This window comes from Podarcis liolepis (assembly GCF_965112155.1).
Source record: "Podarcis liolepis genome assembly, chromosome: 6".
Classification (NCBI taxonomy): Eukaryota; Metazoa; Chordata; class Lepidosauria; order Squamata; family Lacertidae; genus Podarcis; species Podarcis liolepis.
Genome location: NC_139559.1, coordinates 80,275,933 through 80,290,116, shown reverse-complemented (window position 1 = coordinate 80,290,116; position 14,184 = coordinate 80,275,933). Strand labels below are relative to the sequence as shown.

At 42.4% G+C, this 14,184-nt stretch overlaps 2 protein-coding genes across 9 annotated transcripts in view; one reads left to right on the top strand and one right to left on the bottom strand.

Annotated features, from left to right (window-relative positions):
• Positions 1-2,382, bottom strand: part of DDX59 (DEAD-box helicase 59) — a 31,200-nt gene extending 28,818 nt beyond the window's left edge. For 4 of the 6 annotated variants that reach the window (XM_083506797.1, XM_083506800.1, XM_083506802.1 and 1 more), the window contains exons 1-2: positions 2,171-2,349; positions 1,682-1,761 (exon numbers count right to left, since the gene is read on the bottom strand). The gene's annotated coding sequence lies outside the window, so the exon portion shown is untranslated. Of the gene's footprint in view, positions 1-1,681; positions 1,762-2,170 lie in introns of all 6 variants that reach the window. The other 2 variants (XM_083506801.1, XM_083506799.1) reach the window with 2 other exon arrangements.
• Positions 1-14,184, top strand: part of CAMSAP2 (calmodulin regulated spectrin associated protein family member 2) — a 183,358-nt gene that overhangs the window by 100,440 nt on the left and 68,734 nt on the right. Inside the window, exon 1 of one of the 3 annotated variants that reach the window (XM_083506714.1) lies at positions 2,470-3,628. The exons of 1 other annotated variant lie outside the window; for it this stretch is intronic. In XM_083506714.1, coding sequence (XP_083362840.1) covers positions 3,490-3,628 — 139 coding nt within the window. In that variant the 5' untranslated portion in view covers positions 2,470-3,489. Of the gene's footprint in view, positions 1-2,469; positions 3,629-14,184 lie in introns of those variants that run through there. One more of the 3 variants, XM_083506713.1, reaches the window with a different exon arrangement.

Sequence of the window (14,184 nt, the reverse complement as noted above, 5' to 3'; positions counted from 1 at the left end):
GAATGTAAATGAAGTGTTGAAAAAGGACCTTTACATGCGATGTGCAACTTTTTTGCTCAGAGGCCCAATCACAATCTCTCCACATGACAGTAATTGGTTACCTTCTACTGAACAGAGGATTTCAAACCATATACCTTCTGGGAACATTTATCCCTACTTAACGTTGTCTACCAGATAATCCCTACACACATTGCAGATATTAATGAGGCATGTCCATACACTCAATTCACATGAAATAGTGACTAGGCATCTTGGGTTTCACTACTGTCACGCATGAATGTGCACTGCTGAACACATCCAACACTCCCTTATGGTAATGTATTGCAGGGGAAGACTAGTAGTCTGGCAAGTGATCCAGGGAAGTGATCCAGGTTTTGTTTCATTACTGATTTTCTTCTTATTAAAAGCATGGTGATATTTCCACATTAACACCAGAGCTTCATGAAGCAGAGTTGTAAAATTACATCTCTAGAAAATATGATGGTTCACAGACTGAGAGCCATACTTAACAAGGTAGGGGAGGGGATTTAGGGGCTGTGTGACATTTCATCCCAAACTGATAATGTAGGGAATTGAGGATGTGTTTTATCCGCTGTAGAATTCAAGGTCAGAATGTTGACCTAGTATGCAGCAGCTCTGGAAAAGACCAATTCCATCTTGGAGATCATTAGGAAAGGGATTGAAAATACAGTTGCCATAATTATAATGCTGTTATACAAATCGATAGCATGGCCACAACTTGGGATACCATGTTCCATTATGATTGCCTTACCTAAAAAAGGAAAACATTAAGACCTGGAAAAGGTTCAGAAAAGGGCAACCAAAATGAACAAGGGGATTCTTAATATGGGGGGGGGCGAGGGTGGGGGCGGATGGGGTGTCTGTGCGATAGGTGTGAAATATTATACACTGTGTGGATAAGATAGCTAGGAAGAGGTTTTTCTCCCTGGTAATACTAGAACTCAGGGCCATGAAGTTGAATGTTGGAAGATTCAGGAGTGACAAAAGAATGTGTTTCTTCACATAGCACAAAGCTAAACTATAGAATTTGATCCCACAAGATGTACTGATGGCTGCCAACTTGTATGGCTTTAAATTCATAGACGATAAATTCGTGGATGATATGACTATCAATGGCTACTAGCTATGTTCTACCTTTACTGTCAGAGGCAGTATGCCTGGAATACTAGTTATGAGCTTGGTTATACACATGTGGATGTAATGTGGATGTAATGTGCAGTTTGTCCCTCACTGTTGCATGCCTAGAATTAAGTAATTGTAGCAGTTTCCTGCTCTGGCCCGAGAGGGCAAGGCTATATAACATATAGTACTCCCTGGCTCTCTTCCCAGATAGCCCAGTTAGTGATAAACATGCCTAGTTCCAAATTTAAGACATGTTTTAATTGCCCCACCTATCAGGGTAATTTACATTGACTCTGAAGAGATTGCACTAGTGATAGAGGCCACCCATGTTTTTCTCAGATAATTTTTTAAAAAAGATTTTACGTTAGCATGTAGAATCATAGAGTTGGAAGGGACCCCCAAGGGTAATCTAGTCCAACACCCTGCAATGCAGGAATCTCAACATGCTGTATTGAAACCACACCGGGCTGGCATAGCTTTGCAAATGTGCAAGCAGTTTTATTTCTGCACAAATGCTTAGATAAGGTTCATAACTCACTGACACACGTGCTTTCCAAAAATCCTATCGCTGCCCAAGTGAAAATCAAAGCTTCAGTTCCCACATGCAAACTGCATGACCTGTGTTGGAAGAAAGGCAAGGATTTGAGAAGCTTTTTTTAAAAAACAACAACGGATAATTAACCAATTGCAATTGCTCTGTGGCCTAGACACTAAGATGTAGACACATATGCGTGTTTTTAAAAAATATTTATTTTTCACGAATTGGACAACATTTCCCACAGTGCAGTCAAATGCAACTAAAAAAAAAAAAAAAAAGCGCGCTCCAGAATGGGCCTGCCAGTCATTGATGCCCTGAAGGCAGGACTCTGCGGTAGAAATCCGGGGGGGGGGCCTCCTCCTCAACAAAATGAGTTCTCACCCCCCCCCCATAGCAGGACTAACGTCTCTTGAACTAGGTGAGCTAATAATAGACATGATGATTACTCAAAAGGCGGCGACGGGGGAAGACTATTAAGTCTATAATTACCATGGGGCATCGCCGGTGCCAATGCATGCCCGGGAGCTGCCTTGTTTCCTCAGCCTGTTCCTGTGCAGAGAAGGGCCGGGCTCCGCCGCGCGCCCACCCCGCCTGCCCCAGGCCTTCAGCTGCCCGAGGCCCTCCCCATTTGCCACCCCACCCCGTGCGCCCTGGTGGTGGGCCAGCCTCCGCCCTGGTCGCTGAGGCGCCTTGGAACCAGATGATGGTGAGCTGGAGCGCGCGCGTCAAGAATGCCCCATTGTACCGGCCACGTGACCCTCCGTTTCCCCAAGCCGGGCGTCGGTGGGGAGGGGGGGAAGCAAGACCCCTCTGCGCCTCCCCTTGGTCTATCCCCCACCCCACCCCGTCTCCTCTCCCGGCAGCTCCGCCCAAGCCGGGGAAGCGCGCACGATGAGGAGGGGGCAGCGGCTAGCCCGGAGAGCGCGCATGCGTCTTTGCGCGCGGCTGCTTTCCTCAGTCTTGAGCGCGGCAGGAGGAGGAGGAGGAGGAAGGGAAGCTGTGGCGAAGCTTGGGAAGGGGGCGACATAGGGGCGACGCCGGAGAAAGCGAGGCGGCCCTCAGAGCGCCGGGAGGAGCACTGACAAGCGCCGCGGCCGGCTCGGCCGCCGGGTCCCTCCCTCGCCTTCCCGCTTGGAGAGCCGTATCTGGAGCGCCCGGACATCTCCCTGCCTTGGGCGCCGCTTCCTCCCGAGCCGCTGCAGGAAAATCCCGGCCGCCTCCCTCCAGAGTCTGGCCCCTTTTCCCCGCCCTCTCTGCGTTTCGGAGGGGAGAGCCGAGCCGAGCAGGAGCCTCCTCTTCAGGCTTGTGGGGAAGACTCTCTTTCAAAAAAGAAGAAGCAACCAGAATAATTGATAATAACAGCAGCAGCAATAATCCTCACCATTCGCCCGAGGAGTCTCCGAGCTGGCCATCGGCTGCGGTTGCAATTTATTTGTTTGGAATCGGAAAAAGGGCATTCGGACAAAGGGCCCTGGGGTGGGGTGGCGTAGGGTGGGGGAGAAGGAGAAAAAGAGGGCATTTCTTTCACATTCCTATGCAGCGGGAGGGGAAGCGGTGGCGGGGGGGATTTCGCCCCATAAACACAGCTGAGTTCGCTGCACCGCCTCCATCCTCCGTTGCTACGGTCTTCTAAAAAGAAAAGGAAGACCTATATATTACTAGATTTTTAAAATATACATCTATATATAATATATCTCTCTATATATTGAAGGTTGCCTTCTAGAAGGTGAATCATGTAAATCGATTTTTTGAAAATAAAATAAAATTAAGGCTCTGTGGGCCCGGGGTGTGGGGGGGAGGGAAGGAAAATGGGGGATGCCGCAGACGTCAAGGAAATGAGAAAGACGTTCATTGTCCCTGCCATCAAACCCTTTGATCATTACGACTTCAACAGAGCGAAAATCGCCTGTAATCTAGCGTGGCTGGTGGCCAAAGCCTTCGGGACAGGTAGGTTAGCATGTCTTCTTATCGCCTCCCTTTTCCTCGTCCGTCGTTCTTGACGGGGTTCTCTTTACTGGGGTGAATCATCCAGCCGTTGGGGGACTGTGCCAGGGAAGGGGATGGTGGAGGTATATATGACAAGTAACCTGGGTGTGTGTTGTGTTTTTGCTTGTGCAATATTTAATCTCATTTTGGGGGTGCTGCTATTGTTTTCATGAAATATAAATGGCAACTTGTATTTCTGTGAATTCTTAAAATGCAGATCTTGCAAGATGATGTGTGCAGGCAGTTCCCTCCTCCCCTTGTCATAAAATATACACCTTTTCCCATTTAGTAGCTGGCACAGAAAATGGGAGAAATGTATGGGCGTTGTTAGTTTTTGACATCTGAGGATAGCCTGAAGTCAATTGGGTCAGTGGGAGCTGAAGGTTCCCTCCTGAGAGAAGGGCATTTCATGACACTTGTCACCTTTCACAGCCTATGAGGAATTCCCATTGCTTGATTGTATTGAAGTGAATTCTTTGAATACTCTCTAAAAGGTGAGAGACTTCCTGCTGCTTATCATCTAGGCCTTGTGGAAGGCTAGCTTTGTTATTTGGAATAGATTGCTTTCTGAACAAAGGATTTTAGGCAATATCTATCTATCTATCTATCTATATATATTAAATGGGTTGTTCTTAAATAGCATGCATTAAAAACCAGTGATGATTCTTCCAAAAGAAAGGTGAAATAGCAATCCCATAATTTTGTCTGTAGAATAACAGGAAAAGGTTCCTCCTCCTCTTCCTTGCAATTCTGCAACTGTTGCATTTGAAGCCAGGGCATTGTTGCATATTGTACCAGGGCAAAATATGTGGGGGTTTTGTGTGTGTTTTTTTAAAACGTGTCACCTGGAAACTGGCAGTGTGTGACATGACAGAAGGCCTTTGGGGTGCCTCAGGTGGTTACCCAGACATCACGGAAATGAACCAAACCATAGCAAGTCCTATCGTAGGCCATCAAATAAGTGTTTTGTTTTGTTTTAGTTGTGGATGCTGCAGACTATCTTTCTCAGTGCTTTGCAAAACATTTTTTCCCCTACTCTCTAATTATCATGGGTTTGTGTAAGAAAATGCTGATTTATTGAAAATTTGTAGACAACTAACTATGGGAAGTTTCTGAAATGGTGTAACATTCTTCTTCCCCCACTCCTCTTAAGATTCAGTTCTGCAGGTACAATCATGAAAACATCTTAATTAACACATTGTGGTAATGTTGAAATCATTCTTGTCTGGTAAACAAGTGAAACGGCATTCCTGCATTTTCAGTTGCTAGTCACCAAGAGTACAGTAATCAAGTACAGAGAAGATGTGTGGATGAGCCGTAAGGCTCATTCTGGGCAGTAAGTCCTACTGAATTCACTGAGAGCATTTCCAAGCAGACATGCATATAGGATCAGGAATAATTAAAGAATAATTTATTTTCAACATGGGGATATGCAATTTGTTGTTATGGGGTGGGGGGGAACACAAGCAAGGCAATCTTTTATCTTTAACTCTGCTAAGGTGCTAGCTTATTGCACTGATCTACCTACAGCAACTGCCTGTGGAATAAGTATGGGACACTGAAGTATGTTAGATTGCAGGCAGTTGAAATTGGGATATGGGAGCCTGTTGTAAGTCATCTTTCCTGGTGATATGACCCTTTCCTTCTGAACTGTGCTGCTTAGGTGTTTTGAAGTGCAGTAAGAACTGTACCAGCAGTTGGCACTTCCAGGAGGTTGGGGAAGCGGCTGACCATCATTATGTTCTCCAGCATTTGCCTTTTGCTGCTGCCAGCCTCCTCTAGAGTAAGAATATGGAAGATAGCTGTACGCTATTTAGCCTGGTAAGAGAACTCCTCCCTTCAAAACTCTTATTTAAGCCAGGCTTCTGGGAGTGCAGGAAGACCAGTACCAGAAACTTAACTGTCAATTAGCTCTTGTTCTGCTTTGTATTTATATACAGTGGTGCCTCAAAAGACGAAATTAATTCGTTCTGCGAGTTTTTTCATCTTGCGAATTTTTCGTCTTGCGAAGCACGTTCAAGCCGCTACTGCACCTCTTCAAGCGGTTTTAAGAAAAAGGAAACAAACTTGCAAGACGTTTTCGTCTTGCGAAGCAAGCCCATAGGGAAATTCGTCTTGCGAAGCAACTAAAAAAACGAAAAACTCTTTCGTCTTGCGAGTTTTTCGTCTTCCGAGGCATTTGTCTTGCGAGGTACCACTGTACTTAAACCTTTTTTTGTTTTTTAGTAATATTGGATTTATTCTATGCTTGTTAAATTGTTTATTTTGCCATTTTTAAATTTATTGACATGCTCTCCATTTCATATAATTATTATAGGATGTTTTGAATGTTTGTTGTAAGCCACCTTGGGCACAGCTGATGCTGGAAAAGTGGCATATAAGTAATCTTAATCAAATAGGTTCAAGTAAGTCTTCCACATTAACTTGAAGATGGAACAGAAAGTTGGGAATAAGACATACAGTATGAAAGAGTGAAATAATATCCTCTTTGTACCTAAGTAGAATGTTGAAGAACAGTGTACACAGCAAAGACAGTAAGAACATCCTTTATTTCAAATGGATTTTGTTACTCCTCTTCACAGAGAAAGCCATAATTTGCTTTATAGACATTTTTGCTTCCTGCTGAGAGAAACAATTATCAGTGTGTAAATGTGCTGTTTGTATAGTGTCTGCCATTGTTTTGATTGTTTCAAGTGACTTTATTCAATTAATCCTTTCCTTGATCCTTGAATTGGAATGATGAAGTGGTTTGTGTTTCAGTAGTACTGCATATGTTTGTTCTTGACCTATTCCATCAGCTGGGCAACCCATTTAACCTCTGCACTTTTTCTTAGGGATGGAAAAGTTCACTGGCTTATTTTTGATACCTAAAATGGGTTGTCTGCCTGTAAAGATGCACAGCTTATTTGATTCCCCTAGTGGGACAAGAGGAACTTACACTGTGCCTTTGTTTAGATTTACTGGCTTTTAATGGTTTATTGTGCATAAGGAGCATGCTGCTGCGCACTTCCCAATCGCTCCCTCTTCACTCCTCCCCTGCTACATGTGGGAGAAGCAAACCAGGAAGCCGCAAATAAGTTCAATTTTCTATTAATGTCCAAATACTGGATGTAAGACCTGCAGGTTTTATATGTATTCTTCTTAAAAGTTTTATTGGGCACATTAATCTATATATATTAAGGGTGCAGATTTAAACTAAGTATTAGCTTGTACCCTTTTTAAACTTTGTTGCTTTGTAAAAGCCATAACTGTTCGTCAGCCTTAAGTCATGGTTTGTTGTTGGCTTAGAAATCCTGGCTTCTTGTGAAGCAAGAAACTGTGATCCCGGGTTTGGATGTAATAGGAAGCCTGTCTTTATTGTAGTTTTCTGATTTGCTTCTCTTGCTTGCGCTTATGAAAGAAGTGAAGTGGAAATGGCTGGGCCACGTGCACAAGTACATTATTTGTGCACAGTGAACCACAATAAGACAGCAACTTGGGCTGCTTATTGTGACAGGCGAACGTGGTTGCTCAGTCTGATCATTGGCTGCAACTGTATGCTCCAGCATCAGCCTGCGAACGCATATGCCACAAAAGATCCATTTGCCTTTCAGCCAGAGGTGGAGATGATGTCAGGTGACTGATACATGGGCTGTCAGACCCACCTGTCAGAGTTGACTTGCAGTGTGGGGAGAGGGGTCTTCTTTGCCATTGTGTTCTCCACAAATGAAGCAGGACCTGGTAGGATGGAACTCTGCTCACCAGCTAATTAGTGGATACTTCAGTTTTGCTCTCTGCAGGGGTCTGCTTCAGCAGTCAGCATGATTGAACTCATCCCCCCCCATCAGCTGACATCACCCAGTTATGTCAGCTGAGTGACAGGTAGGCATGGCTTGGGGAGAAATGGCATCATGAGCCAAAGGGAACCCCCCTGGCAGGCTAAGCGTAGCCCACAAGCCAGAGGTTCCTCTCCCTTTCTTTGAAGAGTGAATAGGCTATTTGTTTTTGAAAGTAGACATTGTACTCCAAGACTACAAATACAAAAGTAATGACAGTTTTATATATGAAGTGTGGTTTCATGAGTTGAATTGTAGCAGGCCTACAAAAATTAGTCTTTGGAGCTTATCTGTCTTGTCCAACAAATTGACCCAGAAGTTAGCATTGCTTCTTACAGCTGCAGCCTATTTCTTATTTCACAATTCTAGGTTAATTGGCACTGACAACTTGAAAAAGCCTCACTTTATTAACCCCTTGAAAGGTTATTTATAGTAAAAAAAGTTACATTTGTTCAACTACGTGTCTAATTGTATAAATTGCAATTAGACTTCACTAGCAACCCACAATCTAGTATTTTTTGAACACTGTCATTTCTGTAAAGCAAATAAAGTTTTGTTACTTTTTCGTTAGTTGATTATTTTGAATATCCCACTGAGGAAAAATGCAGTATTCATTCAGGGATCTTGTGGCTCTGATACATTTCAGTAGTACCTGTTGATTGCTGTAATTCAGCAGAGTAAGTTGGTTTACTGGCTCTGTCCCAACATAATGTTAGATTGGTTTTAATTGACAATCAATGGCTTTTTGCATAAACTAGAAGATTTTCTTGTCGGTTTTTAAAGAAATACTTGCATTACCGTGTGCTAGGAAAGGTTCTGAAGATGAGTTCCAGAGGTGTATTTTCAACCTGGCTCCTTCAAAATGAATGTGTGTCTGGTGTAAAGCAATTTAAGTTGGACATGCACTGTTAGGGCCTGATAAATTACTTGCTTTGCCTTAACTTAGAACATCTTGGATCCAAGTCAAATACTCCTTTCACTTAAATGTAAATATCTACCCCCATGTTTGGTAGACACACTGCCATACATCCTTACAGCTTGGGGACATCACAACTTGCAATCTGCATTCAGCAAAGGTGTGGAATTCAAACTTTGTACCATCAAGAAACTTTTTTTCCACATTGATCTGCCTTTTATGTTGATGTATTGCACAGATTCTGTGGTACATTTTAAAAGTGTATTCTCTTTTGTTTTTAATCTACTTTAAAATTATAATAAATAGTAATACTTATGATTAGAAATATATATAAGAAAAGTATCTGCATGTATAATAGGTTAATTATGAAATGCTAAATAAAATATCAATGCTATGAATATTTATAACAACCCAAGTAACCTTTTTTGTTATGTAACATGTGGAAGCAATTGGGGTCAACTCTTGGATTAGATGAAGTTCCAACAAGCACCTAGCTTATTGCTCCATGCATTGCTTCTAGTAAAATTATACAATTTTTATTAAGTGCCTAAAGAAGGCAAAGCTGTGCACTACAGTAGAATTTTTTGTGGAGCATCTTGGTGTTTGGATGGATAGGGTTACTGGAAGAACACCTCAAGGCAAACAGTTAATGAGCAGAGTAAATGTACCGTATTTTTTGCACCATAACACTCACTTTTTTCCTCCTAGAAAGTAAGGGGAAATGTCTGTGCGTGTTATGGAAGGAATGCCTACGGGTGGCGGGGGGGGGGGGAATCTGCTGCAGTCATGAGCAGAGGATCCATGTTTCCCCTTCCTTTCCTCCTCCGTGGCTCACTTTGAAACAGCAAAGTGGGAGAAGAGCCGCTGAGTGGGGAGGAGAGAGGGACAGAGAGCCTGCTTCTTTAAAGATGCACAGATCCACATGGATCCTCAGAATTTTTGCACTGGGTCACCCCAAATTCACCACCAGATCACATAGCATGTCCATGGCTACATCTTGCACCAAAAAAATCACGCACCCACTGTTGCCTGGGGCCGCAGTGGTGCAAAAACGTGGTTACAAAGCATGGATCCTCAGGATTTTTGCATTGGGCTGCTCCAAACTCACTGTCAGATCACATGTCTGTGGCCACAGCATGAACCACAAAAATCATACATCCACTGTTTCATTTAGAATATTTTTTTTCTTGTTTTCCTCCTCTAAAAACTACGTGCGTGTTATGGTCGGGTGCGTGTTATAGAGCGAAAAATATGGTATTTTGTTGGACAACTGTCATGGAGACAAATGCATGGTTGACAGGCAAATCTCGCCACCTCATTCCAGCCTAACTGTAAACTTTACTACCTTATCACACTAAAAGCAACCAGTGTAGTAAATCATGTTTTCAGAACCATTTTGTATTCTATTTGCCCCTCTATAGGCAAAGGCCATGCTGATATGAATGTTGCTCATAGGGCCCAGATTGGCAGCGCTGTGATAGCTGCGCAAGTATGTGTGTGATATTGGCCTATCTTGAGTGAGGCAGGAGGTAGAATACTTAACTTTGTCTTTTATTGAGATGCATCTCTTACCTTGTCATCATCATCTAACCATGTAGCACTAGTAGCAAGGTGACATGGTGCTTGCAATTACTTTGCTCCTGTGCCACTTGAGCTTTAAGTTGTCCTTTCCTCAAAGCTAGAATTTGCCCCACAGCGAAAAGTATGCACCTCCTGATGTCATGTCTGATTTTGTTCCAAGAGGCTAGAAAAGTCATCACGCTTGTAAGCGCTTGGGTGGTCTTGTATCCTTTTTTTTTTTTTAATAGGCTCCCTTTCAGCAGATCGGCTTTCTGCTTGTCACTTCAAATCAGGATTTTAATGTATCTTATTTAAAAATCATTCAGCACTACAAGTAATTGGGCGATAGTCTGGAAATGAATATCGTTATTGGTCTAAAACAGAGTTGGGCAGATGACAGTTTTGGAGAATCTGCTTTGTTTTTGCTGGAACCTACCAGTGGTGCTAGGTGCAAAGTCCATACACTTAGAATTCCACTCATCAGAAGCATGAATTATTTCTGTGAGTCGTCCAGAAGTGGCCTATATAAATATATACGGCTGTGGTGACAGTTGTAAACAGAGGGAAGTTAAATGCAGGAAGTACCGGTACATGACCTATTTTACCCATGACCATTCACAAAGAATGTGTAAGTGATGGCACAAAAATCCTAATTAGCGCTTTCAGTGTGATAAAAAACGTTTAACCTAATTCAAGTCACCGTTGATAGAATTAAATTGTTTGATAAATTGCAGTTCAGCAGCTCTCCTTAGAAGTTCCACTGTTTGAGAAAGGCCACCTTAAGGTCAGTGGCAGTGTCTCTTGGGATGCTGTTTTCTGAATATTGCCATTTCTGCTGTGAGATTTGTATTTTATTTAGGGACTGGGCTGTTTGTCTCATTTGCCAGCAGATAGTAGCATGCAACAGTGGAAAATGGAGCAGATTAATAAATCATTGATATTGTCATTAACATTATTAGGATCTATAATAGCATTGCTGAGGAGATAGATTTGGGGAGAAAACTGGTGTTTGGCTATATTGCAGGGTCTGATGCTTGTGTCTGTTCCTCTTTTCTGTGGCCTATTGTTGCTGGTGGGTAGCTGTTTTAGCTTAGATGGGTGTCTGTAAGCAAGGACTGACCTACCACCCCAAGACCTGTAAAAGGGACGTTCCATTCTCCAGGATGGGTTGTACATCCTTGATGATGATTTGTACTTGTTTATCTGGGAGCTTTTTCTTCTACATCCGTCTTGTAGATTATTCCTGGATATCAATCTGACTTTGTGGATCTCTGGTGTGCCACTGCCTTTGCAGAAACTTGCCTGTTTCTGTTACATCGATTCAGCAACTAAACTAGACTATCCTATAGCTTTATTCTTCTTTGTTCTATCGCTACCTTACCTCCCATCCTTCTGCAAGTTAACTATGTTGATGTTGCCCACTGGGGAATATCATAATAAAAAAGAGCTATGTACTTACAGAATTTGTGCACTTTAAGCACAAGCCAAAAAATAAATAAAAATATTTGTCCCTATGTGTACTTAGGGTGGTTCTGTTGTCTTCCCCCCTCCCTCTGGAATTCCTTGAGGGCTTTTCAAAGCTAAATATATATTTCATTCCATATGAACCAGCAGTGGCAGTCTTGTCCTTGAACAACTGCCTGAGGTTAGTAGTCAGCTAAGGTAAATAAATTGAAACCCCACGCAAACCCAATTTCAACTGGAAAGTTGTGTGTTGCACTCAAGTAAGCAGCAGGTTTGCATGCTGGAAAGGCTTCCTCCTGGGCATCCTCCTGGATTTGTAGGTGTGCATCTTCTCAGTTGTAGATGATAAAGCAGCTCTTCCTCTTTCTGGAAAAGATACCTCTTCTGAACCAGACTAGTATAAGGTGGTGTGATAGGGCTGCCTTTGCATAAAGTGGCTGTGGTGATGGGAGCTGGAGGAGTCCAACAACATCTAGAGGGCCATATGTTTGAATGTTGAATGTGTAAGTGTATGTCTAGGGTCAATGGATAAAACAAACACCATTAGCTGTACTGCTGGATAAGTGTTTAATGGTTACTATATTTACATTTGTCTAAAAACCAATAAAAAATTGTTTGTTTTTTATTTAAAAAATCCAGGCAAAAAACCTGGACAACTAAGACCCCCCCTTTTTTCCTTTTGAAGGCTTGCTTCCATCTATAAATATCCTGGAAATTAATGCTTTACCTATTTGCTGAATGATTTGGATGGTTTGTAGTTATTCATCAGCTACAATTTTATTGTTTAAAATTTGTTTTTATTTTTAGCTGCCCTTTTCTTGGAGAACTTGTATAAATAGAGCTGTGGAATTTGTAGATTTATTTCTTTAAATAAAATGTGTTCCCCACCCCATTTCCCACCTTCTGACTGAAGCAGCCCATTCTGGCAAGAACTCATGAGTCTGCTGACCATGTGAGCTCTTTCCCCACCTATTTGCCTTCAATGCTTAGGACAAGGTTTCGCTCAGGACCACTTGCTCCCATATACAGTGGTACCTCGGGTTACATACGCTTCAGGTTACAGTGGTACCTCGCAAGACGAATGCCTCGCAAGACGAAAAACGCGCAGGACGAAAGAGTTTTCCGTTTTTTGAGTCGTTCCGCAAGACTAATTTCCCTATGGGCTTGCTTCGCAAGACGAAACGTCTTGCGAGCTCTTGCGAGTTTGTTTCCTTTTTCTTAAAGCCGCTAAGCCGTTAATAACCACTAAGCCGCTAATAGCCGCTAAGCCGCTAATAGCCGTGATTCGCAAGACGAAAAAACTGCAAGACAAAGAGACTCGCGGAACTGATTAATTTCGTCTTGTGAGGCACCACTGTACATATGCTTCAGATTACAGACTCCACTAACCCAGAAATAGTACCTCAGGTTTGCTTTGCTTCAGGATGAGAACAGAAATTGTGCTCTGGCGGCACGGCAGCAGCAGGAGGCCCCATTAGCTAAAGTGGTGCTTCAGGTTAAGAACAGTTGCAGGTTAAGAATGGACCTCCGGAACGAATTAAGTACTTAACCACTGTAGTACCACTGTAGTAGATCTGCCATGGAATCAAGATAAATTGAGAGGCTTTGCTGTCAGTGTCATCGTGGAACCTTTACTGAGTGAGCACAAGAAATTGGACCTTTTTGTGGTGGTGCAACTCTGGATACTCTCTTGATTGAACTTCGTTAGGCTTCCTCTTGTGTTTCTTCCATCAAAACTCAGTCATATTTTGACAGGCTATTAATATGCAACACTTAGTTTTATGGTTGCCAAGTTTAATGCCAGTCAGATGGGCTGCATATAAATAAGAATAAAAATAATAAGTACAATTATTATTATTAGTCTTGCTTCTGTTAAGGTTTGTTGTTGTTTGTTATAGTGTTGGTTGTATTATGTCTGCTGTAGCTTTTAGAAATTGATTGTTGTATTTTTAGGATCATACCGTACTGCTTTATGGTTCTGCTGAGTACTGCTTTGTGTATATTTAGTAGCATCAAAGGATTTTAATTATTGGTTAAATTGAGAAGCAAGGGATCTTTCTTAAACCTTCATTTTTCTTGCCAGTAACTTGGGGCAGAGATCTAGAGATCTGTATTGTATCTTGCACTTGGGAATGTTTTGTTCTATATAGAGCCAGAGGTTCAAGATAAGCTCTGGGCACCAGTGCTTCAGGAATGCCACTTACCAGTGAGGTAAGGACAGAACAGAGGTGGAGTTGCCTGTGTCTCATCTTAGTTGCCCGTGCCTAAAGAAATAAGCAGCAGAGCTGTCCAACTTTGCCTGCTTTGTGTAGTATAGGCTGCTCCCAGGGGAAACCTCTGCTTCAACCGCAGAATCTTCAGAGCGACATAAAACTGGGCTGTGTTTCTATAAGCAAGACTTCAGCCTCTTTGTGGTAAATGCTTTCTGAAAGTGGAACATAAATTACTTCCTGATGCTATCTCTCCTCCATCTTAAAGTCATTCCTACTAACTTCAGTTGATAATCTTACCAACGTTATACTTATGGCAAGCCAGTATGTGCACAAATAGCTAGTTAAAACTGCTCATTAGCTTTACTGTCTGACTTCATAGCCCTTTGGGATAGCAGAGAAGCAAGCAGAACATTAATTTACCAAATTTAGTATCGGGTTCCTAGTTACTGGCTTATTGTAAACTTGAGGTGGGAGCCCCGTGCTTCTTGTTCACAACTGCTACATGCTTTATTTATTTATTTATTTATTTATTTATTTATTTATTATATG